General features: G+C 39.9%; 1 protein-coding gene across 1 annotated transcript; it reads left to right on the top strand. All coding sequences in view use genetic code 11, as the record gives it.

Annotated features, from left to right (window-relative positions):
* Nucleotides 1-27,297, top strand: EGR_02092 (Peripheral-type benzodiazepine receptor-associated protein; the record flags this gene model as incomplete). Its single annotated transcript, XM_024491341.1, has 20 exons — nt 1-63; nt 362-421; nt 1,829-2,066; nt 2,546-2,653; nt 3,033-3,229; nt 5,029-5,269; nt 7,338-7,496; nt 7,957-8,142; nt 10,075-10,550; nt 11,907-12,116; nt 13,772-14,545; nt 14,881-14,953; nt 15,929-16,336; nt 18,625-18,827; nt 20,314-20,559; nt 21,952-22,167; nt 23,145-23,396; nt 25,062-25,427; nt 26,046-26,396; nt 27,217-27,297. The coding sequence occupies 20 exons, from the start codon at nt 1-3 to the stop codon at nt 27,295-27,297; spliced, it is 4,908 nt and encodes a 1,635-aa protein (XP_024354194.1).
* Between the last annotated feature and the right edge of the window lie 20 nt (nt 27,298-27,317).

The raw sequence follows: 27,317 nt of genomic DNA, 5'->3' as shown, positions 1-27,317 counted from the left end.
ATGGGTGAATGCTATAATCTTTGCGCAGTGAAGGAGCCGTACCAAGTCTCTGCATTCATAGGGGTACGTATCCTAGAATTTGGTAACATAAACTCATTATAATGAGCAGTTAAAGATTAATATTACTTTCCCAGAGCGGTAATTTAAACACTAAATAAAAAGGTACTTTATGAGGCGGTTTGATATTATGGATTCGCCAAATGAATGTACCCACTGCCAATTAGATTAAGTCAGGGAGTAAATTAATAGAGTCCCGTAAAATGCACGAGACTTCTCTTTTGAGAAGGGAATATCTAAATAATTGGAATTAATCAACTATATTCCCAGATGGGTTCGTTTAAATTGCTCGTTTTTTTTTCAGCCTGCGGTTGCTGAACTCAAGGAAGCAATCGAGAATCTCAAGGTGAGGGAATTTAGTCAGGTACTTGGATAAGAGGGCGCTTTCGTGGGTCTATAGACAGTCAAGCTTCGTTTTCCTTTTGCCCACCTATTTTAAAACTAGACCCACAACCACTTTGGTGTTTGGAAAAGCTGTCACTCGCAAACCTACCAATTTACATGGCTGATTTGATAGTGGATTTTTGGCGAAGAAATTTCAGACATTTGGTGAAAACTTCTCTCGGTACATTAAACTGTCGCCTTATTTACCAACGGACAGATGAAACAAATCTTCCTCAGGCGTTATATCTGTTCCATGTGTTATCGCCAGACTTCAATGAGTATAACTGACCTTGGAGTATCCTTTTTTATACTAAAAATAAATTTTTTAGTTAAAAGCTCCAAAATACTTAGACATATGGGGATACTATAACTGGTTTTAAAATAACGACTAATATGTGTGGAAGCGTTTATAACCCCATGGTGGGGTGCTCAGGTTCACCATGCACTCGAAGTGAGGCACAAAAAACATCTTAAAGGTCATTTGAACCAACCCTGATTCTTATTTTTGTAGAGGCATGTTGGTGCCATTTCATAAGCGTATCTTTGACTTAGGATTGCCTTTTAAACTTCTCCCCTTTTGGAGCACAATTTGTTCCCAAATGTGAGTATTGCTGTGGAACCAGTGTAGCAGTACAGGTGGCATACGATATCAACAGAAGAGTCATTCGGCGTGAAAAGAGTGGGATTAGTGAAAGGCTGTATCGGTGTTTGATTTCAATTTTTAAAATGAGCTACTGTGATAAGAAACCTTGATACGACCATGGAAGATAGAGCCGTGGCGCCATACTCTAGGCGCTAATCAGCAGCAGGCTCCGGCGCTAACGCCCACTTGCTCAACCACTTTGAAGCATTAAAACAACCTGAATGGTTGGATAACGTTAATGCAAATTAGGTGGGACATTCTTAGAACAGAAATGGTTTGAGAACTTCTAGGGAGAGAAAATCAGTAATGCGTTGCCATAGACTTTTTGCAGTTTCTTTCTCCCCATTTTCTTCTCACTCACTCACTCCCGCTTTTTGTTAATAGATTGTCGTTAAGATTGTGTATACTTTGTGCGTATGTTTTAATTTATTGCCATTTAACTACTTGATTAATCCATAAATAAGCAAGAGGAGGGAATCATCTCCTATTCATTTGCTTAATGCGCATTCCATTCTGTCGTAAGTTAACTCTCAGATAAACTATGATCAATTTAAAAAGGAGAGAAAGTGGTAATCCTACCTGATTAAATCTGCTTCCAATATTCAGAAATCCTACAATTTAAAAGGCAAATTATCATTACGAAAGGAGTCTCCTGTTTGCAATCATAGGCTTGGCCAATGAAAATAGTTGTTCCTGTGGTCGGGACCTCTTTGTTCTCATCTGGTTATTCACCTAACTAATTAGACGCGACTTCGTGATTCGGAGCGACGTTGCGCTCTCGAAACGCTGCGCTACGAGGAATTGCTTCTAGAGCTCGAGTCTTCACGAATGCGACAAAAGTACGAGAGCCTTGAAGTCGTTGGGGGTGTTCACTCGTCAGCCTCCGCCACATCCACCACCCTCCCCAACGGTCTGGAATACGTAATTTCACGGAAAGGAACCACTTCTACTGACACCACCAGCTTCAAGCATTCCTGCCCTGGTAGGTCTTAAGGGTATTTGGTTAATGAGGGGAAGTTTACTAAAAATCAGCACCCAATTATTGAGGAAATCAATAAAAATCAGTTAAAATTTTCTCGTACAAATGTTTATTGGCTAAAAGTGATCGCACCTAGAGATCATATTTCTTGAAATTTAAGCAATATACTAGTTTCTACCGTATAACCACTTACATTAGCTAAATACACTACTGTCATAAGAACGTTGGTTTAAATATGAATTGGCTTCAAATGCAAACTCATAAAGCTCGTCACAACCATATTTCCCAAACAATGCCTATTCGTTTGTGCACTTACGCCAGGGGTTGAGCTGCATGGTGATTCAATGGATTCCAGAAACCTTGACTTTTCCATACCTTGAAATACTAATGAAACACTTTGTTGAGGAATTGCTATATTACAAATATTATAACCTACTTCTGCTAGAGCGAATCAACTGTGCTTCTCTGTCTTTTTATGCTAGTAAGGAGTAAATTATTGGAATTTGCAGAAGACAGACAGAATCACGACTGGTACCCATCGAAAGTGGGAAATTTTCAAGTCGACGGGGAGTGGAACCTTCCCAAAAGAGGTGCGTCTTAAGTCGTAGAGAGCATTATGCAAAACTACTCAGGCCTCAAATCATTCTGCCGCCCTTTAAATTATCCCCTAAATACCTCTAATTATTGTCCCACACTTTCACGAATAAAAGCTTTTAATGCTGAGCCGAAAACACATTTTTTTGGAGGAGCCTGAAATGTTAGCGATTTGCGGCCTTAATTCTATCTAGAATTCATTATCTGAGAGAGGTTTGGCCACTTTAAATTAAATAAAGACCATGTGCTGCATTTTGTTCCTCACATTGGTGGAAGAAGGTTAGTCAAAAATAAAAAGATTTATCATTTATTAACAGAATGTGCATTCCATTTTCTTTGGAGAACTTCTAAAACATTCGACTTCTTTTCGCATAGTACCTGCGCCCCGAGGAATAGCGTTGGAGAAGCAACTAACTCACAGCGCAATTGTGAGTTGGAAACCACCAGGATTTCTCCAGAATGAGGAGGAGGAAGTGACTGCCTATCATGTCTACGCCGATGGTCAATTTCGAAATTCCGTGGGCGGACATGAGAAGTGTCGAGCCTTGGTTGAAAATATTGATAGCTCCAAGGTGCATTGCCGAGTTTTAGCAAAATTTGAAAATAATTGTTGTCTTCAATTAGGTAATGAGGTTGGTTAAAGTAGAGTGCCTTTACTATCTAACGCTTTGCTCCTTGTTACTTCAACGTAGAACACGAAAGCAAAACTTTTCTTATCTCAAAATTTTTCTAAGGGTCAAACACACTTTAGAGAATTCAAACAGCTATAAACAATTCATTTTGGAATAGAAATGATATGGGTCAATGATGTCTCCAGCGTCCTAACATCGCTACTAAATATCGTGCAAAAAATTCACCGTTTTTTTTGTGTTAGCAATACAATTAAAGGCAGAAAGTCTATGAATACATCCATTTTGGAAAAGTAGAATGAGTTCTGTCCCTTCCTGAAATGCTAAATCTTCGAATATGCACACTTTTGAAAGATTCCATTTACGGAGATTGTCCCATAATTTATAATCATACCTGACACAATAGTTCGGCGAAATTTCCTTTACTTCTAATTTATTTCGATTTAAAGTTAGAAAACAAATAATGCTAGTATGTGTACATGACGAGAGCAAGTGGATCCAGGTGCCTATGTTACAGTGGCAGAAACCCTGATGACTATGAAAAAGCACGTTTTGTCCATAAGACTTCTTGTTTTTGTATATTGAAGTATTTTACTTATTGTGATGATGATTATCAGGAATCTGTCCATGGTGCAAATTTGATTAAAGACTTTTCCCATTTTACTTCAGAAGGAGGATTATTTCAGCCAAACAAGGTTGTAAAGATACGCTGATCGTAAATTCATATTTGAAATCACCGAAGCTACATGGTTATAAGGAATTGAGCCAGTTGTAAAGGCCGGTGTATGAAATTGGGGTGCTTGCAGTGATACAAACCTTCCAGGTAAACATAAATAATTGCGTTTAGCATCGGAGTGTGGCCTCAAAAATATCTTCGTCTAAATTCCCCAGGGTGTGTCCCTTTGTATAACTACACCTTAGTAGCTTCTATGGCGTCAAAGTGCAGGAAGTTTTGAAAGAAATCAACGGTATCGCTCTACTTTAAAAGAGTTGAATCACTCTTTCACTTTTCTATTGACTTTGAATAAGTTCACCTAGTGCAAAATCAGTCTAGATGTTGTAGGTAATTCAGCACAAAGGCTTTTATTTTCGCCTAAGAGCAAATCGGTATTTTCAAATCAGTAAGCCGAGGTCGGAACCGCAATCAAGAGCCGAAATTCCTTGTATAATAGACGCCATTTAAAGTCTTCAAAGTTCAAGCAAGCACACCCTGAAGTCACAATCGTTCTGGAAGACATATTTGCAACAGGTTTTTAAACAGGGGTTTGCTTTCGTTCAATGCCGGTTTCGTTTACTCCCTATGGTTCAAGATTTAATTTTGGATGACCGCCAAATAGTTGACATATTTTTACGTTCCGCTGTCCTCAGTCAATGAAAATCCAAGTTACTCTTTTGCAGCAAACATCTGATCCACTTACATATAGGTCGTCTTTGAGGCACCAACGAGAGCTCCCGTAAGCTCTATAAGTGAAAACTTTCCAGCATACCCTGCTGCAATATCAAAAATGGAGTTCTTGAATTATTATTAATGGCATTATAGTGCTTTATGTGAAGCAAGCAGAAGTGGGAAGACAGCGCTATGAGCGGTCTGCAGAGAATAACTAAGGATTTAAGAGACCTCGATTCTTAGCCTCACTAATCAACGCAAAAATCATTTCACTATCCTATCATGATGAATGGGCTTTGGTCGAGCTGAGTGACAAGGCAAGTGGGACCTTCCCCCCCCTGCTATCCCCTTACAGCAACATCGGATATCGATAAGGACAGTGACAGGACGGGGTCAATCGAAAGACGCGGAGTGCACTCTGCTGGTGGGAAAAGGGGCAAGTGCAGCGCCTTCACGTCTCAAGGCTTCCCATATCACCACCAATTCCGCAAAACTTTCCTGGCTGCCTGGCAGTAGCAACTTTTACCACGCAGTCATCCTCAACGATCACGAGCTCCGAGTCTGTCCACCCGGCGTCTACAAACTCTTCCTCACTGGTACGTTCAGGCTCTGTGTAATCACCGAATCGTTGGAAATACTTTAACGGATTGCGAGATCAATGATGCACTTTAAAACGAGTGGCTTAATAACCTAAAATTGTTTAATCACACGCTTTCTTTATTCCTCTGGCACATATATGGTGAATAATATTGCACTTTGCCATTGTCTTTTCACTTCCAGCCTCTATACTGCCACTTCATAGAACTTAACCATTTGCTAAGCTTTTCCGAAATAATTCATTTTATTCCCATTTCCCTAAACTTAATCGTTAACATGAACCTTTGGTACATGCTTAAAATAGGTGCAACAGGAGTTGAAGATAAAAATTAGCAAGAATGTCATAGTGGTAGGAAAATAAAGGAATTTAGAGTTTTTAAAAGAAAGTGAGTTCCTCACGATATTAAAACTAGGAGAGGCATTCCTCCAAAAGAGCTTTCTCTGTTCGCGATCAAGTGTTGTTTTCAAACCACTAAGGCAATCGCTCTTTTACTGCCTCAGGTTAAAAAATCCCTTCCCTTGAATGCAACTCTGCCGGGGGTACTAATTATTAATTTCCCCCTTAAAGCAATCTTATAGTCAATTCCATCCTCTTTTGCAGATGGCTAAAGGCATACTTAATGACAAATTTTGAATTTATATCCCCCACGAAGTACAACCAAGTGCTAAAAGTTTCCGAGCTGTCCACTTTTTGGAAAGTTTGGTTTTACCAACAAAGAGTATCATTCACATCTATTCAGGGGTATATTAGTGGGTCTGTGGGTATATTTAGACAAATTGATGGGAATTGGAGCATAAGAAAATAAACCACGTAAATTTGTTCTGCAGGCCAAATTCTCTCCTTCCTAATATATGTCTTGCCTAAATTCGCGAGCGTTTTATTTCCTTAATTAATGTTTATCTACAGGGGACCAAATTCTAAGGCTGGAATGGCCTACAAAATATAATCCAAATTTTAGTGCCTTCCACTATTTATTTGCTGTTTCGGTAGGGGGCTTTCATGAATGTTGGTATAGGAAGTTGCGTGAGACCACCAAATCCAACCTGCAACAGCACGTCAATGACCCCCCCTACCCCCGCCCTTGACACTATTACCTTCTTGTGAGTTGTCACGGTTCACAAATGCATGCAGTTGCAGCGTGCATGCACTGGGTTGGAAATTTTATCAAAACGTACCGCCTTCTAGATGCCATTAATACACTCCTGATGCTGTACTGGAGACCATTTTACGTGACAAATTGGTAATTATTCCAATTCCCTCCAGCGTCATAACGTTATAGGTGGTATACTTATTTTCCCCATAGCCATGTAGAACCAGCCTATCAAAAACCATACGATTTCTGTTTACCTGGTGCTTCACAATACAATATTCCCGTTTCAACTGGTGCTATTTAATAGATAGGTTCAGAGTGTGCCTCAGTTGGTCTAACTAAATAAACGTTGAAGTAACCATCATTCAATTATTTTTGTCAAAGGTGAGGCACCTAGATCACTCCTGAAGATGTGGTTCTGAATAGGCGTCTCAAGGCAGGCTTGTGAGGACAGTGTGTGCAGAGCCTCATCCAGGCTTCTTGGAAATCCAGTAGTGGGGGCTGCGTTGATCAGCGTATACATGTATCTAATTAAAGCATATTTCAGCCTAAAAAATAGCTGCAAACGATCCAATAATCTTAAATTGTTTAATGACAATAACTGTAAACAAATAGAACCTGTTTGCTCGGAGGCATAACGGAAAACCTTTGAGTGTTAACTTTTCGAATGATATCTGAATCTACTTGTTGGATTGGCAATAGATCTTTTGAAGTGTATAACGATAGACCATTTTAGGATGAAAAAGTGTAACAACTGCAGGAACTCTGATTCATCGCAAGTTTTGGCGTGTATCTGGCGGAGTTTGAGAGTTTGAAGGTGTTAAAGATTAATGTATATGTATGGAGGAATGTGGGGATGTTTGTTAATCATTAACTAGTTATTAATTACTCATTTCTTGGCAAAAAGAAAATAATTACAAAGCGATAGGAATTCTTTGATCCGCATTAAACTTAAGAAGGAATTGGGTCATTACAGGTCTTCCGCCAAACACCCTTCATCGTGTCCGGGTTGAAGCAAGACGCACGAGTGGATCCAGTGAGCCTCCACTGAACACCCAATGCCTTCAAGGGAACCCTTCCTCCGACGACCACAAAAGGAATTCCGATACAATTGAATTCCAAACCGCTCCTATTGGTATGCGAAAAATAAATGCATGACAAGTGAAGTATTACCTTGTGTGTTTTAGTTAATAAGATACTTATTAAGCACGATGTTTCGATGAATGATTTTGGAATTGATATACATGAGAATTAACCAAACAACCCTTCTACTACGAAATGGATAGGCGAAAAAGGGAACATTAAAGCATCAGCCTATATACTTACCATTAGGGTTCATTTGAACAATTTTCCTGATTATTGTATTAAAGTTGGTTGACCTACCTGAAACCCTAACAGTTGATCTGAACGTCATCAGTAAACGTTTGTTTCAACTAACCATTTTGAATTGCATGCCACTCTGGAAAAAGCTGAAAGATATGGAAGAGTTGTCCATTCATCCGACATAATTGGAACCATGCCAAATCGTCTATCCTAATATTTTGATTATGCTCGTGCAAGATGGTGATTTTAACTGGATATTTGATCGTTAAAAGGCCTCCCGGATCCACCGAAGAACGTCCAAGTGGAGGCCGGCCCCCAGGATGGCGTTCTTCTTGTATCATGGCGACCAGTCCCACAGGCAACCCACGTTCTTCCCAATTGTAAAAATGAACCCCTCGTCCAAGGCTATACTGTGTGCATTAACGACAAGCCCCTCATCGATGTGCCTGGTGTTGATTGTAAGTCTGAAAAACCGAATTATTCAGTATCGAGATGGGATTTCCTTTTCATTCCGCATTACGTTTGAGCTCCCTCTATCCGTGACGTAGCATCGATGCTGTGATGCGGAAAGTCCATTTTGTTCCCTAGCGAAATGTCACATTTCCTCCCCAGAACCTATTAAGCATTTTGTTGTTGGCGCTGCGATTTAATTTGTGCCGCGGTGCTCTAAAAAAAGTCTCAAACTGCTTTAGGGTAGTTACTCTCGACTGACTTAAAGTGTAATGCATTTACCGTTTTCCGCATTTCTATCATACCTCCAAGAAGTGTTCCTCTATTAAAACACAATTTAATCCATCCAACATAGATCACATGCACTATCTTAAAGATTATAGGCATAGATTTAGCCATAATTTCGAGGCGAATTTGTAGATCTTCAGTAATCCAGATTAATGTGTAGAGATACTGGATCAGATCTAGTAGCAGCTAAATTGCTATGTAGATTTCATATCTAGGAGCAATTTATGAATATGAATTTCATACCTATAAACCCATTTGAAAAGGTTAAGACAAAATACTTTTCTTTTAAGAAGTGAAAGCTAGAATGTCAGTTATCGCATTGAAAGTGGTAATGAAATGGTCTTTATTTTATATCCTGATGGCTTCATACTTCAAGGGTTCTTCTGCCACCACTTTCCTTCATTCATATTTGTCTATCTCGTAATGCTTTATGATAACAGTGTAAATTATTCATGAGTGAGCACTTCAGATTTTTTAGTTATTAAATGGAGATAGACTAATCCTCTCTGTGATTTGCAGACTTGTTAAAAATGTTCCCGCACACGTAAATTTCTAGCTTAAAGTAACTCATGCTCCTCTCCTACTAAACCTAGGGATGTCAAGAATCAAAGCATAGGTTGACTGATTACCCATTTTTAGTTTTCTTATGACCTCTTCAGCTTTTGTCTTTCTGTTGTCAAGACTCAGTTCCCAAGCTCTTCTGCCGTTCCTTCTGGTTTTACTTTTTTATCTGATGAACGTTCAGTGTGCTCCTCATCATTACATTAAAGTCGTCTTATTCAGTCTTTTTAGTTGATTCTGCAACTGAGCATTTATCCTCAAAACTAACCTAGCATTCTGGGAGCGATGAACGAATGCTTCAGGTACACGTTCTCCGTAAAACACTTAGTCCATTAACATTTGCGTGTGCATTTACCGGCCATTTTCATTCAGGATAGCAACTCATCTTAAGCCACAAGAGCACCAGGCTTTCCAAAATGAAGTAGATGCATGGAATGCTCAGATGTGATTGCCTACTGGCTCTTCGTGCATTTGACAATTTTCTGTTTAGCATTGTGGAAGTATAGTACTTCTGTCTCCAAATCACAAATTCACTTCTATCAGTTAAAAATTTCGTTCTAAAATGACACATTGGCCATTGTTGGGTGAAACCCCAATTTAGGATTTAGGTTTGAAATTGGGTATTACAAGCACACACGGTCTTACCAAGCATCTTTTCTCAACGGCAGTTCAGAGTGGCGGTGGCAATAGCGACCCACAGACTTTCATGTTTTGGCTTCCACTGAACTTTTCTTGAGGGCATAATGAAGTAGTTGTATGGACAAGTGAATGATTCTGTGTTTTATGTTATATCTGTCTCAGATAAATAGGACATGGCTTTACTAGAAATATTCCTAAAGATTTTGAAATTCACTTTTGTTAAAATATTTGTACGGTAATTGAAGATGTTTAGTAAAAATATTCTAATTACATTTAGGGCAAAGTTCCGCAAATCTGCCTATTCTTGATGTTGCTTCAGAGTAGCATTATTTGTTAGTATTTACAAAGTTCTCCTTAGTTCCGCTTTAACCTATCCACATGACATTTCGTGCTAATTAAAATAAGTAAGCAGAAAAGTGGGTGATTTTATACGTCTACTTTACACATTACAGGTGATCACGTGCTCCTTCCACTGCGACAACTAGCAACTCTTTTAAAGAGTCCTGAGTTCACACTAGCCACTCGGGGAGCCCGACAGCTTCAGCGTCAACGTCAACACCCTCCCCCTTTGTTCCTACCTCAGTCCCATCATTCAAGGAATGTCACGACGACCGAGGAGGACGCGTCGGAGGCAGACTCCTCACAGTCCACTGGTGATAGCCTCTCTGACCTTCGAAACGAGGAGGAAGAGGAGGAGGCGAGGAGCGACCCGAGCCCCGAAGAGCTCTGGCTCACCGTCTACTCCACCCTCTCCGCCAACACCGCCCTCTCAATGAACAAAAATGGCACTGCGGGAGAAAAAAAGGGTTCCTCTGGACCTGCCTCTCCACCCATAAAATTAATTCCCAACCTCCTTCTCCTTGCTGCCGGCTCATTAGAAAGCGCTGTTGAACTCTTTGGTAAACGGCTTTCAAAGCGTCTGGGCCTTGTAAGTCCCCGAAGCAGAATACTTGGGTCAATGCGGGGCAAAGAGCGCCATAATTCCTATGTTTTTTTAATAAGGTTCTGAATGCTAAACATAAAAGGCGCTTTGCTAAGAAGGATTAGTTCCATTATCCCCAGGTGCATTCTAATAAATTCATTGATATGAATTTCAAAGAAGGCTGAGTTTATGGATGCTTTTGCTTAATAAATATTTAAAAGACATCAAAACGTTCTGTTTTTTTATGATTGAATCTATTTCCTTGCCTATTTCTGAGCAAATACTACACAGAGATCGTGAATTTAAGCATTAATATTTGTCTTAAGCGTTGCTTTAATACACGTTAAGAAGAACTGAGTCCTCTAAATATCTTTGGGTAAACGTATTTCTAAAGCTTTTTCTGGGTGAAACTCGAAACACTGCGTCCTTTTTACAAGGCAAACAGTAGAATAGACTAATATATCAAGCCTTTAAAATGTATAGTGAATTTTTTCTCTATGGTTTATTGTCCCTTCCATTTCCCGGCGAAAAGGTGCGGTCGCGCTAAATTTGAACATCTGTAACCTTGTCTGGCGCAAGTTATGGTCACCTGGACTGAGGCAGTCCCATGTCCAAAGTTTATTAGCTGGCTGGTCGGATCTGTTGTTTTTTACGAATGAAGTACGCAGACAAGTTCACCCATTAACCTCTCAACTTTGCGACCAATCTATGAGAGTACATTCACGCTGAAGTGATTAACTCACTTAGAGAAACATTAGATTTATGCGGCAAAACTAACGGATTTTCTGCCGTATAAATAGGATTATTGTTAATTTGGTCATTTTGAGAAATTGGGTGGACAAAGTGTACGCATTGAGTAGGACTTTCCCAAAAAACCAGCACTTTTTAGAGCACCAATAGAGAGATTCTAGTTAATGCAAGTGACTTGCCGTGGTTAACAATCAAGAAAATAGAGTTGCTTGTTCAAGGTTGCAACCTCGAACTCATATAGAAGCATAAATTCATTTTACTTAACTAAAAGTCTCTTTGATTTCTACTTTCTTCAACAGATTTATCATGCATTAGAATACACGGTTGGGAATTATTCAAGTCTATTGGACATACTTTTAGTAGCATTAAGATCTAGTAGAGGTAGGAAATTGTGCAAAAATAGTCAAAGCTCTGCATGGCTGGGTATATGCAAAATCAAATCAACTTGTTTATTCTCCAAAAAATAGAGCATCTAATCAAAGTTAATGGCCTTATTTTATTTGGAAAACAGTAAATGCTATTACGCATTACTAGTAAGTAAACAACAAAGATTTTAATGATAGTTCTTGAATGCAGTTTCTTAAAAAAATCTGCTTTGCTCTCTTTTTGCAGAATGAGAACAATGCGGTGGCAGCATGTGTCAGTCTTCGGCGTCCAAATCCCGTCTGTATATCAATTGAAAAACCCGGAATGGATGCTGAGCGATCTGACAATGCTGATTCAGCTGAGGACGACCAAGGAATAGTCCACATCCACGCGGGAAATATTCCCGGCATAGCAAAAACCAGTAGTCCAACTTCTGATGCTCTCGATTCAGCTGAGGTAATTCCATTTTTAGTGCCAGTGAGTTGGAGAGACAAGTAGCATTTTTAATACGTATAAGCTTACATAAAGGCAACTGATTTTGGACTTAATTTTCATATTACAAGTCTTGATTATTAATTTGTTGATAGACTTCAAAAGTTTCAAATGCATTCTTTCGTCTTGAACTAGGTCTAGTGCTAAAACTATTTATAGAGCTCCTAGCCTGTTAAAGAGGCTATTTTTTACCACAATGAAGGTCACGACTATTCCTCGGCAAAAATAATTTATTCGTCGTGTGTATCCTCTGGCGAGCTGCACACTCAAGTGTCTGGTGAAATCTTAAATTTGATCCTCGTAAGAAAATGCGATTTTATAGCAAACGCAATCAGCAGGGAACATCCCATTAATTTTCAAACAATGTTTTATATTTTGAGAAAATTGGGATCGTGAATTTTTGATTATTTAACAGTATTATGATGCATCCGCCAAGGCTAAAAGTGGGCATTCGTATGGTAGTATTCGAAAGAGAGCTGTAGACTTAGTGTGCATTAAAGGCCCCAACCCTTTAGTTTCGCCTAATTTGAACTTACGAAGTATCTAGGTATATAAACGGAGATAAGTGCGCAATGATAGTTGCTACATTTTTAAAATGTGTGAGGCCTTCTGATAAACAATAGTGTGCGACCAAGCCAGTAAATGGTTGTTCTAGTAAATGTGAGGCGAGATATTTGAGAAAAAAATTTATTGCGAAATAACAAATTATCTAATGTTTTAGTATTGGATACACAAATCCTCTTAGAAAATACCAAAGGACTATCAACTGAAGTGGTAATTATTTGCCACTATAAACCTGTTTTTTTCAGGTAACTTTCATTTGTAGCATAAGTAAGGCCTTAGTATTGTGGGCATGCACAGTGGCAACCAACGCTGAAATCTACGTGGGCAAATACTAGGAGCTACCTTGTCATTGAAAGATTTTGGCTACTCACATCCTAATTGTGCTGACTTCTTGAAAAGAGAATGTATATTGCAGCAGATCCCAATCCGGACCTGAAAAGCATTACCTTTCCATAGGTGCTTTTTTGGATAGAGTTCATCCAGAGCCCCATAGGGCACACTTTCTTAACCAGAGGTTTAAAGCCATTTCCGGATTTTAAGCAGGTAAATAAACGGTATAATCCTTTAATTGTATTTGTTTTGTTCAAGGGTTTTACTTTAGTCCAAAAGGGTGAGAACAATGTGTTAAAACTCAGGGCAACTATACTTTGCGTGGCTCTTCATCCATAATAATGATAATAGAGCCAACATAAAATAAGGATCTTCATTGTTAAGCAATTGGTCTTGGATGACATTTTTTCATGGTAAAGCGTGGCAACGAACCGACCTACGATAGCTCTTTGGAGCCTCAGCATGGAGCTACAATTCAAACTCGTTCATTTCCAGTTTTTTTACAATTTTTGCATGAAACATCATTCAGTAATAAATTCTCTGGATAGTAACTTATTTTTGGTGAAAGTATGGCAAAAAATGGAAATATTAAGGCCAATTTTAATTCATTTTTTTTAAAAAAACGTGAATCTTATAATGAAACTGTATTTAGGGTATCAGTCAACCATGGGTCTTGGAAACTGCAGATTGCATCAACCATGATGGTAGTTTAAATGGCTTTATAGGCCTTACTCCGTGAACGTCAGCTGCAGAAACACAAGTACAGTGACTCGAATCAGTATCAGCAACATCCGTCGCAATATTGCCGCGAAACTTTGTCTACCGGTAACCGACCCTCCTCACACCATGCTCGACATCCACGAGAGGATATGTTCCAAGCACATGGCCATCATAACTACCGCAATCGCTACGATATGGAGCCTCCGGATGCAGCTTTAGAAACCGTCCATCCTCGATATTACCCTCGTCGCAGCCGATCCGGACGCCACCTCCGGGCTACGCGCTCTATGTCCGACGAGAACGACTGCTTCCAGGGTAGAGAGAAACTGATCCGTCTTCCCTGTTCCACCGAGAGCACTGAATCGGAGCGGCGCCAAAACTCTTTATATCAACCGTTTTTCTCTTCTACGAAGTCTACTCTCGACCTAAGGGCTGAAAAGTCTCATCGAAGGGGCTGCCACGTCTGTCAGTGGCATCGATCCTCCCCCCTGCGCCAGTACACCAACTCAAGAGTTTCTCTTATGCGTAGGAGCAAGTCTCTCGGACGATCGCACAACTTGACACTCATGTCTTCCTCTTCCAATGATGAGGGTATCTCGAAGGCTTACTTCCAGCGTCTTCAGGAACGAGAACAGTCGAAGAATCAGTTCTCCGGAGTGGGAGATGTGACGGGTCAGAGATTTTCGCGAAGGTGGCGCCAGTGTAAGGTTCCCCTCAGTGCTATGGATTGCAGCCCCAACTGGAACCAAAAGGAACTATGCAGGAGTGACAAGTTGAGGGTATACTAATGAATGAATATTTCATTAATTTGTTGTTTTACTTGGCATATATGAAACCATGCTCACATTTGTTAGGCATCTAGAGACTGTCAGCAAATACTTCAGCACTTATTCACGAATGAAGAATCTCTGTAATCATGTCACATATATTTCTACATACCATAACTATTCAAATGTATATTTCATTGAACTCATACTTCCTCTTGGGTTTCCAAAAAACCACTTAGCTGACGCAGATGTAGAGGTTGATTTACAAAAGCTGAGTGCACCCACCCAGCACTTATATACCGCAGTCATTTTCGTCAAAAAAGTTACACGAATTTTCCTCCTTTGAGGTTGGAAAATCGTCCTTTGCAAAGTCGGCTCCGAAGCGCTGGCTGCAAAAGATAACTTCTGTTCCGGAGATTCGTAAGTCTTATTCGTGTCCTCTGTACTACTAATAATCGCATATAACTGAGCGTTTGGTGTTCTGTCGTTAATCAAGATAGCAATGGTTTTATAATTGTCCGAGTTATTAAAAAAGAGCAAAAAAGTAATCCGTTTGATTTCACTGACTTTAATGCGTCATTTCAAGATTCTTTCATTTCATTTTATTAGATTAGGGAGAGAAGGTCTATGGTCGTTCTAAACTTCTTGTAAACATGGAAGTCGGTACACGAAAATGCGTTTTTGGCACCACGTAGACATGTATCAAGTCCGCTTCCCTAGAAGCCAGCAGTTTTCGATAGCTCATTTAGATTTCGTACCTCCAATATGTAATTTACACATTTATTTCGCAATCTAGTGAAAGAACCTAAACATTGTTAATTTTATTATGCTTACCATTCTGCCTCCATTGAGAGTCAGGCGTTTGGGAATCAGCGAGGTATCAACATAGTTATCAGCATTCGCAAAACACAAACCGGTAAAACAAAACGAAGCCCATTTGTACTGCGTTTTGCAGTGACTCCTTCAAAAGTCCGACTGTATTAAGATCATGAATGCATTTTTTCTCACCAACTTATTATCTTAAAACAATAAGTGTATCTTAACTTCAAAAATAAATTTGAAGTTTGATTTAATTTGATTTTGGATACTAACATACTGAAACGGGGGCATACACCGAATTGGCTCCTTTTACGGTTGCGGATTAGCTAAACGTTCTTGTTCTCTGCTTGCATTTTGTGACACTGACTTGCAGCCGTTCGTCATGATGATGGCCTTTTGCGATTTAATCGCTTCCCAATCAGGCCCAAGATATCTTGGCCATCATTAACGTGATTGGTAAGCGCAATTTTTATTGCCTGAAGTCGTGCGTCCCATGCCTAATGATCTAACGTGTACAGGCTAACGGGCATCAATAGCAGTTCTTTCACCCAGCATTTCATATTCTTCATCCGACAGACTTGAGTCGTGGCCATGCGGACTCGGACGACCACTTGCGAAGATGCATGCACTCTAGTGAGCGCCAGCTATTCACCAACTCCCCACACTGTCAACACCGTTTCAGTGGGACCATGGGAGATAGACAACGGCGTGAAAGGTCGTGGAGGGAGGAAGAAGATGAGGGCTGTCTAGGAGACGATAATGCGGCAGTGATGAGCTATCGATTTGACGATCCCGATGACGGACCCTACGACTGGTCAGAGGGTCCTGTCTACCCCCCCTCCTCCCAAAATCGGCCAAAAGGACACTCTGACCTTATTAGCAGAAACTCAAAGACTATGGTGACCTCTGGACGGCGAACCGTCAGCTCTGGTCTCGAAGGCGACTATCGATTGCGAGGTGTGGGGCACAAAAATCCCAAACGAGGTGAGATATCACGCATTGAACTCACTGATCCTTATTGGGTATTTCGCCTCAATAGAGAAATTAGGTGAATTTCTGGAAGACATTTGAAATTTTAGGCCTCTCCCTTTTTTGCTGTGAAATAAGTGCGAATAGAATGCGTGTGAAATTAACATCTCAGTTGAATTTACCAAACCACACACACACGGTATTGAACTACGAGAAGAAGGAAAGTTATGGGGAATTTCTCAATTTTTTGTTAAGTAAGCTAGCATGCGAAATAAGTGACGATATAATTCTCCCAACTCTTTGCTGCTAATGTGTTTCATGACTAACTCTGCATTTTGTTGAGAAATTAGGTGCTCTTTACAGGTTTTAGTTTTGATATAAAGGAATTCGGGGGTATGATAGTAAAGGCTGTCCTGATAACCACATGTACACTTGGTTATTAGCAATGATTACGCCCAAGTTAATAGATAGCTTAGCCCATCCGCCGTAGTATTATATTCGTCCCTTCATTATTCGGGATACAAGATTGTGACAGATTTCCTAAAAGCTATTTGTCTCAATATTGTTAAATTATTAATGCTAATATCTTATTACAATCTTAAATTAAGTCAGGAGATGGAAAATTTCGTTAGAAGAAAAGTCTAAACTAGCTCTGCGGGTTGTGAATGACCGTACGTTTGAGCGTTCTTACATCCAATACCCAAAGTGTTATCTCTATGATCACTATTGTTTATATACTTAATGTCCAAAAAAAGATGATGTGATAACGCCTAAATGACTACATCTGCGCTTAGATTTTGTCTAACGCCACCCATACGGTCGTAAATGTAACTAGAATAAGTTACATTTTCGTTGAAGAGTGCACGAACATTTTTGGAGCTTATTTGAGCAATTTAAATAAACATTGCACGTTAGCTTGTATAGTCTTTGTAAAGCTTACATAAATAAGGGAGCAATGGTTTGCCTTGAGTATTATTTACAGTCTAGACGGCGAGTCCAGACCCCTTATCACCTTATTTTGAAAATAACCAAAGAAATTGAAGGAAAGCTGTACGCTCACAAATTAGATGCACTTTCAAACAAACTTCTGTAAATACATTTGCCCATATTTATCTGTTCTAATGTTTTATCGCTCGCTTTTAAATTTGCAATAGAGAGCGCACGTTTCATCATTAGTTGTTGCATTAATCAGCCACATTCATCAGAAAAGGTAATCCGCATTTGGAAGTAAACATCTCATTGAATGGGTTCCCACACGTCTGTCAGTTGCTAAGGCATCCACCAAATGCGCACCATCACGGTGCTTAAGGTTGACATGATTCAAGCCACAGTCAACTGAAGTCTGTGTATTCCTTATCCACGCAAAAGTATCAGCTTACATTCTCTAGCTTCCGTACATCAACCTCCAAGTTCTTTAATAATCTTTTTTTTTTCAAATAAGAATGCAGAGCGTTTAATATACATTTGGCCAGAACGGCCATTTCGAACCATCTAATGTCCTTTAAGGCACTTGTGCTCTTAGTACACCTTTTACAGCCAATAGCAAGTATAAGACGAAATTTTATGCATCGCGCACATGTAACCATGTTTCGTCGTCGTTGTTATTACAAGATGATAGCGCTTTTGAAACCGCAAAAGTAGCCGACATTTAGGATGGATGGAACCATCACCTTCACAATTTTCAAAATGAATATTACAATGTAGGAAAAAATTTTTGCGACTTTTGTACCTTGAGCTGGTCTATAGTTAAGGGTGAAATCTTTGAACCTTTCGGACTTCGGAGCCTAAAACCTCTGCATGAGGGCTCTGCAAATTAGTGCAATCAAAGATGTTAACAAGTTTGTATAGGTACTGGCACACTAATTTAGATAGACGCTCAGTGTACAAAGAGTATTTCACGAAACCACTTCCTACTTGCTCGGTTTTTGAAATTGTACTCTCGTGTAAAAGGAGCTAAGCATGACCTTGTTTCCTCAAATTGTCGTATTTGGGTAGAGGTATCACCTACTAGCGCTTTGAGTTTTATATTTTTATGTTCAGCTGTAGATTTGTTTAGTATGATTAAGTGAATGGGCAAATGTATGTTACGAAAAAGAAAATGCTTGAATTATAAGGGTTGTCATAGAGACCCGTTTTCATGGATATTTGATGAAAGCTATCCCCAAAAAAGTTCATAAGAGGAATATTACGAGAAAGGATTTACTATAGTGTCTAGAAGCTTGATGCTATAAACGCGAAAGGTAAACAAATGGAATGTGAAAGACAATTTGGCTGGGCAACTGCATGTTTGACTAACACAACAGGGCCCGGAAGGCGTTTCCAGTTGGAGGTGCGCAACCAGACGCCGGATCGAAGACCTTTGAGTTCGCCTTCACCCAGGCCGACAGGCGCGGGTGACGACTGTGGATTTTTCGTCTCCCTCTATGACTACGATCCAGCTACAATGTCACCAAATCCCGGGGCTGTCGATGATGAACTGCCCTTCAGGGAGGGCGATATTATCAAGGTATAGATTTGAAATCCTTCTCCACTTTATCCACACACCCAGAGCCTTTAATGGACTCAGTTATTTTATTTTAACACAGTGACGTTTTGCAAGTTTTGATTCAATTGGCTGTTTAGGCTACGCCAACCGGGCGAACCAGTCATTGTATTTTAAAATGTTTTCTCACCAGCTTGTCTGGCCAGAAGTTCACCGTTCACATCGAATTAGAAAAAAAAAACTTTATTTAAATAACAGCTTTGGCTGGTTGCTACACAATTTATTGGTAGGCTGTAAATGAAGTATACTTTTAACTCTAACACAGCCTATTTCACCCCTTAGTCCTTCCAATTTCAAAAGCGCAAAGTGAATTTCTAATCTATTCAGTGTATAAGGCGGATAATCCAATGTTTTAAATTTCTACTACATGAGCAAAAATAAGCCTTTGGACGTGGTGATTGGTAAAGTTGACACTACACACAAATTTTGGTTGACTCGTCTATTCTAATCACGTCCTCCTTGATTGGTTTCATTAAATTTCTAAGATATCAGTGGTTTGCACTCATAAATGACCCTATGAACGCAGAATATGGCCTCGAAGCACTGGTTTCAGAGCTGATTCACAAACTTGTTTACCAAGCAGTATATCACCTGGTCACACATTACTTGTCGAAAAGCATTTCCACCTGTTATCTGTCAGTACGAGGTCTTTGCTCTTCGTACGACAAAGGCAATTTAACTTATCTTTGTTAGTTTGCGGCATCATTGGCACTTTTATCCTTTGCTATAATTTACAAAATTTTTAAACAAGGGCTTTGGACAAAATCGGAGGCAGTTTTTTAAGTGAATTCAAAGGTGCCTATTTATAGTCTTGAATTTATCACATATTATTCCGAAGAAGGGCTAGGATACCTTCTAATAATATTTTTAATGACTATGATGATGTAGTTGTCGTATTTGATGAGCCTCTGGAAACAATACAAGTGATACTTACTAAACCTTACATGAATTTCATTATACAAATGTATTTTTCAATTCCAAGTTATTGATATTTTGAAATTACCCATTCTTTAAAATGTGGTATCATTAATTTAGATTTGTAGGCTTTTTGCTTGGTGTAAAAGATAAAGATTCTGTCCAATGCTAATCACGTATTTAAGAGTCTGATGGTGTCCGTTTTGGGACTTTGTTACCCCACACAAATGCAAGCATAAATAATCTAAATAACACTTCGATTTTCACGAAAAATGATCCCTTTAAAGCCGGTGGGTCATCGAAATGAACAATAACGGAGTAATGCCTGTAAATTAGTATAAACTTAATGTTTAACGGTGGATCTGAATTTAAAATACAAATTTGCCTTTCTGGGCCAGGATACTTCGCCTCTTTCCATTCTTACTTCAGAAGTAAACTTTAATTGAAACTAATTATTTTATCAAATCAAGAACCTAAACATTGTAAAGGTCCACTATCGAAAGAATGTGTTTCACGATGCGAAAACTTTGCAAAGGTGTACGGAGACCGTGATGAGGACGGCTTCTACTTCGGCGAGTGCAACGGACGAAAGGGCTTCGTGCCGTCCAACATGGTATGCGAGGCGAGTGCCGACGAGGTGACTGACTTCCTTAGGCGGCGTGGCGGACACCACGGCCGAAATTGCACCACCACCTCCACTGGCCTGCCCCCCGGCCAAATGACCAAGCCGCATCGCACAGCTGCGCAGCACACTGGACCATCTGAAAGATCCGCTGGTCATGTGAGTCTGGACACAGTAAAAGTGTGCATTTGAAGAGGGCGCAGATTCTTCTTTGCAGAGCGGCAAAGGAGCCCAATTCCTTCCATTGTGGCTCAGTTGGTTTTAGGGCTGCCCACACAATTGATTGATAACTCACTCATGCTTTAGAAGTTTTATTATTAAGTGGGCAATACAAATGGCTCGAGTTTTGTTCTACACAAATTAATTTTTCACTAACATCGGTCTAACGATAACAGGATGTAAGTTCACTGTGCTTTGAAGAGAAAAACTAGACCAGACGCCAAGGGATTCAAATTATGCCTGAGGGATCTTTCAAAGTTGCCTTTCGGTTTGTTGTAACAACGTATCGCGGAAGATTGGTTCTTCTTGTAATTTAGCTATTTCGTCTCTGGTGGTTCTACTTGTAGCCCTTGGCATAAATTCCGCAATTTTAATCTGTCGTTCTAGACTAATGCATAAATTTACTTAAAAAGGACTTTATAAAATGTAGTAATGGTTGATAAAGACGAGTATTAGCGGTTTAGTGATGACTAGACATGTTTCACCAGGCATGCCTGATTTGATTCTGTTGAATTTACTGACTTGCCGTATAAAAGAGCATGCAAATGACTGTTATTGTTGTAAAACAATGCAAACGATTATCAAGTCCCTTATTTCATTAATATTCGGGGTTCAGTTGGTACCAGTTGCTGTCGTCACAAAAAAATGCATTTGAGCTGCCGCGGGTTCGAAGGAGGTTTCAGAACTATATTTTTTTCTATTTTCAGTTGACAAGGTCTGATCTATTGTTCAGACAAGATATTTGTGAAAATGAAAACAATGCACTGCTCGGATTATTCCTGAGATCTTTATGTCAAGAGTAGCTATTGATTCTTGACAAGCTTAGTCCAGCACCAAATTCCCATCCCACTCAAAATCATGAATTCAAGACCTTCGAAAAAGGAAGTATAGAGGAAGTGACGATTTGAAGTGGAAAAACTCTAGCTTCTTAGCATGGCCTCGGTCCATTTGTCCTCAAATGTGCTTTGTTCGTAAATGCCTTAAAACAAATAATGATTTATCAGCTCTCTTTAGCTGAAATTTTTGTGATAGCTTCGAAACCAACCTATTCTTGCTTATTGTCGTCAGTCAAGTCGTGGATTTTGAAATTAGGACTTGTATACCATTACCTTTTCCAATTACATGTAGGATTAGCGCTACTTGTACGAGGAATATACGACACTGGCATTTTGCAAGTGGTTTCTGCTTAGTAATGATCAGTCTCATTGAATGTCCACCTCCTGTAATCTATTGATAATGTCATTTAACGAGCCTATTCCTTAAGATGTTATGGAATATCTGATGCTGGAAGCGGCATTAATTATTAAGACAGATAGACCTTGAGACTGTTAGCATAGGCGGCATGGGCAGTTCCATGCCATTAGCATGGCGACTGAGCAGTTCAGCAAGGTGCATATTGTTATAAACGGAGTTGCTACTGTTATAAAACGGGTGCCAACTTTTATGAACTGGAGCCTCTATGCTCAAGTCGTCTGGATCCTGTCGGCTCCAAAAACCGAGGAAATTAATGGATCAAGGCTTCAGGACAGATGTCTATCGATGACGCGGGTGAGGCAACACAGAGGTGTGGAGTGCGGATACTGTCCCAGCCCAGTCGCTGACTTGTGGAGACTGCCAGGGGCTGAGCCGGTGACTGCGTCGGGGTCTGGGTCACTCGATGGCAATGGATTGACCTTGGACTTAGAGTGACTATTACCACACTTAAAGTAGTCTCAGCGAATCAGAAGCTAATGGGCAAGGATGCGATATCCAGAATACCTGAAAAGTATCTACAAGTATGAAAAGTTCTGTAAAATTGAAAATGAATGTTTTCCTGGGTTCGTAGACATCACCAATAGGTATTTAAAATAAACGCTACAATATTATTAATTAATCTACCCTGCTTGAACGTAAACTCTGGCATCTTAAGTACTTACGCCTAATCATATATCAATCTTTCCGTGACTGGGGCAGTTTAACACAGTTTCTAAATCGAAATTTCAATGCAAATGGAGAACTTTCTAATTGCCAATTCTGGTGGTGTATCTCGTCGATTGTGGTGACGGTTACCTGTCACAGCCCCCATTTACAAGCTGTAGTGAAGGGATCTGCTTTACTGCGAGCACGTTCCATACGCCAATTGCTTTTCCCATTAAAGCGAAACCCGTTTTGTAAAACACAGTATAAATGCTGACTTCATCCTTTCGGCTTAATTAACATCTTGATGAATTTTAGCCCCTTGTTTATTACATAGGGATGTATCAAAACTCCGAATTCCCCTCATTGCTCAGATTTTCTAACTATTACTGTAGGACGCTTGTTAAGGCCGATTTTAACCCTTTCAATCTAGGTCGCGTTTTGTTGCCCTCCATTGGTGTCAAGGAATAGACTTGATGCAAATCTCCGCATATTCAGCTATTAACAGCAAGTTTGTTATGAAAGGGGTAAAAAGGCGGAAATAAAATTTGTGAACGTGGTAATTCCAGCTCAAACTTGTATCACCACACAGATGCTATTTGCGTTATCAAAGCATTTACTCCATTTAGATGGAACAGAACTTTGCGTACTACCACTACCCCCAACACAGTGAACGGGCGGGTCGTGGCCGTCCAATACGTGAGAAGAGTCGACGGACGCGACTGCAGAGGAGCGCCTGTGCGGAGGAGAAGCAGATCACCGGAGGGGGAGCAGAAACAGTTGGGCGAAAACGCGGCGAGAGTCAGAAACCACTGCATTGTATCATGGAGGCCCTCTACGACTATGATCCTCACATCTACAGCCCAAATGTCGATGTGGAGGTTTGCCCTTAGTTATTTTAAGTAGAACAGACAAAGCTGTCTGCGCTCGTTTAAACACTTATTTCCTAGTTTGTATAAGAAACGACCTTTTATGACATTTTGTCGATGTCCAGCAGTGATAAGTGCTTGTTTGTTAATTAAAAATGTTGGATTCAGTTTTCCTACAAAAATATTTATGTCAGTTATGAAGCATATTTGGCTAGCTCCGCATGAAAGAATTTGTCGTCCCAAGATCCCAAGGAAATCACTCTGCCATGCGTTGATAAAAACTAATTATATTAGTAGAATTACTTAAAATCTTAATGAACCAATTTTCGCCTTGCGTTTTTTTAAACAATGTTCATTGTCTACTGATTAACGTAGTGACATTTTGAGTGGGAAGGATTTTCTCATGGTAGAAAAAACGTAATGGAACACATGCACATTCCGGAGATCTTTTTATAGCAACGTAAGAAATGCTGGAAAAGATGGCAAATCATAAGTAGGCTCAATTTCATTTGTTTCATCACACGAAATTGTTGAAACCCCTTTTATTTGTAGTGCTTTGATTGTTTAACTCCGTTTGACTATGCGGGCACTTAAGTCTTCACAGATTGTACTCTCGCTCTGGAGCATGGCCTCTGGGCCTTGCCAGTAGCCTCAGCTTTTTCGTGTTTTATATCTTCCCTCATAGTACTATGACTTCTTACGACTTCAGAAAAGACTCCGGGCTCTACATATTTACTCGTTTCGAGTAGATTTATTCCAAAGAAGCAGAAATAAAAGATATTACCCAAAAATACCTAAAACGAAGGATCAAAATGAAATTAAACTCAAAGAGAGGATTTTTGGAAGGTTATTGGATGCGCCTTGTAAAATCGTTGGAATAACAACTGAGAAATAAAGTCCGGTTCATTTTATGAGTGGATTTAAATACGTCGTTGTTTTTTTATGAAGTTATGGAGAAAAAACGTTTTTGCCTGAAATAAAAACATCCATCTCAAGGCTCAACCTTTGAAATGTGTCCATTTAACGGAGATGGAATTTAAAATTGGTATCGCAAGGACTGGACTTGGTATATCATTATAATTTAGGTATGGACATTACTTCTGGTTGTTTCCAACGGGATCTGAGAGAAAACAGTCACTTTGTTCTATGGTGCACAGTTTGTTCATTAATCCCGTGGTTACTTGGATTTTACGTATTTAATCAACCTGTTTGTTTAAAAAATGCCGTCTTATTATCCGAATAAATCAAGGATAAGAAAAGGTAGATAGTAAAATAAACAAAAATAAGAGAAAGTACAAAGTGAGAAAAAATTGGCCGCATAGTAATTTTATGCGGAGGGAATTGGCTGGGATGTATTGTTTTAAATGAAGGGAATTCTCAGGATTAAAATCGCTTGTCGGAACCAAATTTTTCCAAGCAAATGCTGGCATTATGCTGGTTCAATGAGGGTGAGGCGTTTTACTAACAATGTAAAAACCAAAGTGGGGATGCCTACTCCTTAAGAGAGTTGGACCTTACATACCTAGTGTTTTGACTTGTACAAATTTAAATTTACAAAGTCCAACATGTCGACTTATTTAGCGTAATTAGTAGGAGCGTTGGATTTTATGATATCAAGCAGCTACATTTGATTTCCCAAATGAACTGGCGAATATCATTTCACTTTTGTCTGAATAGACTGAGCTAAAGTTTCGTGCTGGAGACCGAATCCGCATCCTCAGTGAGATGGATGACGATGGGTTCTACGTGGGACGGTTGGAGTCGTCGGGTCGATGTGGTCTGGTGCCTTCTAACTTCCTGCGCGAACTGCCACGCGTCGCTGCTGAGGGAAACACCAGCCTAATCAATAGTGGTGCCAGTGACGGAGGCGACGTCTACGATTCAAGACCCAAAATGGTTTATGGGGTGTCCGGTAGTCGACCTACTCATGGATCGAAGCCGTCCCACACTCGGGGCGCCAATGGGAACCGGTCAATGTTACGCTCCAGTGATGACCTTGGCCCTGTTTCCAGGCGACGTAGGTCCTCTGGTAGAACAAGAGAGGTAAACGAGGTATTAAAATTACAATTGAATATCAAAGACGGTTTCATTTTCAAGCAGTTACCATCATGACTATATGGGGACGCGTATTTTGTACCAGCTTTCGATATTGGTGGGTAATTTATGTTGACTTTGTGAACTTGACGGATTAAAAACCATATTTTTATTTAAGGGGAAGGGTACCAAAATGAAAGCAAGGTTCCTTTGCAATAAAGGAATATTTGCTACAACACTGCTTTTTTTTTCTAACTTAGAAACTTTAATATCTTTACCAAGTTGCAAAACGTTGCATTTGAATCGGTATCGATAGCTATTGTTCATTTTTACTTCGAAATAATAAGAAAGCAAGCAACCCTCTAAATGTTGTGTTTTTTATATACCACCCTTCACTACTACTCCGAGAGGCTTTGTCATATATTCTCTTCTTTTGCCTATGAAAATTGCAGTTTGGTATCGGCATTGTCTGGACTGAAGATGTGTCGCGGATACATCATCAAGGTCTAACTTGCAAGAATAAACTAAGAACTTATTGAGACAGATGTTGCTAAATCAAAAACCGTTTTTTTTAAAAATGAGTAACTGAGTAGAATTGGCTTAATGTTTCTTTTTCTTACTCAACAGAAAATGTCGAAACAACTCTCCCGAGGTCGTGTTAAGGCCGATAATCTTGAAGATGCAGAAGAGGAGGAAGATTCAATGATTACCTCCACAGTGCCTCCTCCGAATCCTTCCAACTGGCCGGATAGTCCTGAGGTATCGGTGAAATTACACTCCGTTGTTCCCCTCTCTACCACCGCCGCTGCCACCACCACCGTCACTCCCACCCCAGAGCCACCGACGCTGATAGATCCTGATGTAAATCGCAATTTAGTGAGTAGTGGTGGTGATGCAGAGCTATCAAAGGACTCTCCCGATTCCGATGGACAGGGTGGTGTCATTTACATGGACATTAACTCCAAGAAGCACAGCAAGGTAGGCAATATTAAAGTCATCTCCTTTTCTACCAAACTCGCCAGTCTTTCAGCCACCATGGGAGGTCGAATTTGAGGAGATTGGAAGGATTCGTGTATTGTTACACCTAATTAAAATGAATTTCTGTCTGATGTTTAGTCTTCATCATGCTTTAATTGCAGGTTTCAATGCTCCACTCACTGTTTTTATGGATTAGCCATAAATACCATCACCGCAGTCGCAATCTTCACATAGGTAACACTTTCGATTCCAGCAGTAGTGGTGCCTTCCCCTAGATTCCTAAGAGGTTTACCTGTCATAGCATTGGTTAAGTTTGTATTGAAGGAATTTAATTAAATGATGTTGGATTATGGTCTACAGCTAACGTATTTAATGCGCTATCATTTTTCGTATGAGCATCCTTTGGAAAGCAAACTCCCTTTGACTTTGTATGATATGCAGCTTTCTCGACCGTTTAATTATGACTGCGCTCTTCTGTACACTTCATCACCATTTTGATACTGCTCAGCTCACTAATCTTTCTTATTAATCTCTCATAACACGAAAAAGTTGTGGACTATCGACAATGGTGTAACTTCATCACTTTTTATGATGTAGGACTTAATATTAGGCCATTTTTATTCAGCTGAACTTGACATCTTGAATTCTTCTGTTCTGCTCCTGCGGTCATTTACTATCAGCTCCCTCATCCCCTGACATTCTTCGGGTGTTGATTGATTAATTAGCTCTGATACTCAAATCTGCTACACTGTCCATCATCGTCTTATTAATTACTGGTGCATGTGTCCGTCTACCGAACCATTGATATCTGCCCTCATAGTATTGGCGATGTGGGGAAGAGAGGCCCATGCTCATTGAGTTGGCTCTGCCAGTAAGTGTGGCTGCCGTCGTTGATGTGTGATTAATTCGGTGTGAGTGACA

The sequence above is a fragment of the Echinococcus granulosus genome (genome assembly GCF_000524195.1).
Source record: "Echinococcus granulosus chromosome Unknown EG_S00009, whole genome shotgun sequence".
Taxonomy (NCBI): domain Eukaryota; kingdom Metazoa; phylum Platyhelminthes; class Cestoda; order Cyclophyllidea; family Taeniidae; genus Echinococcus; species Echinococcus granulosus.
This window is presented reverse-complemented; position numbering and strand designations above follow the sequence as displayed.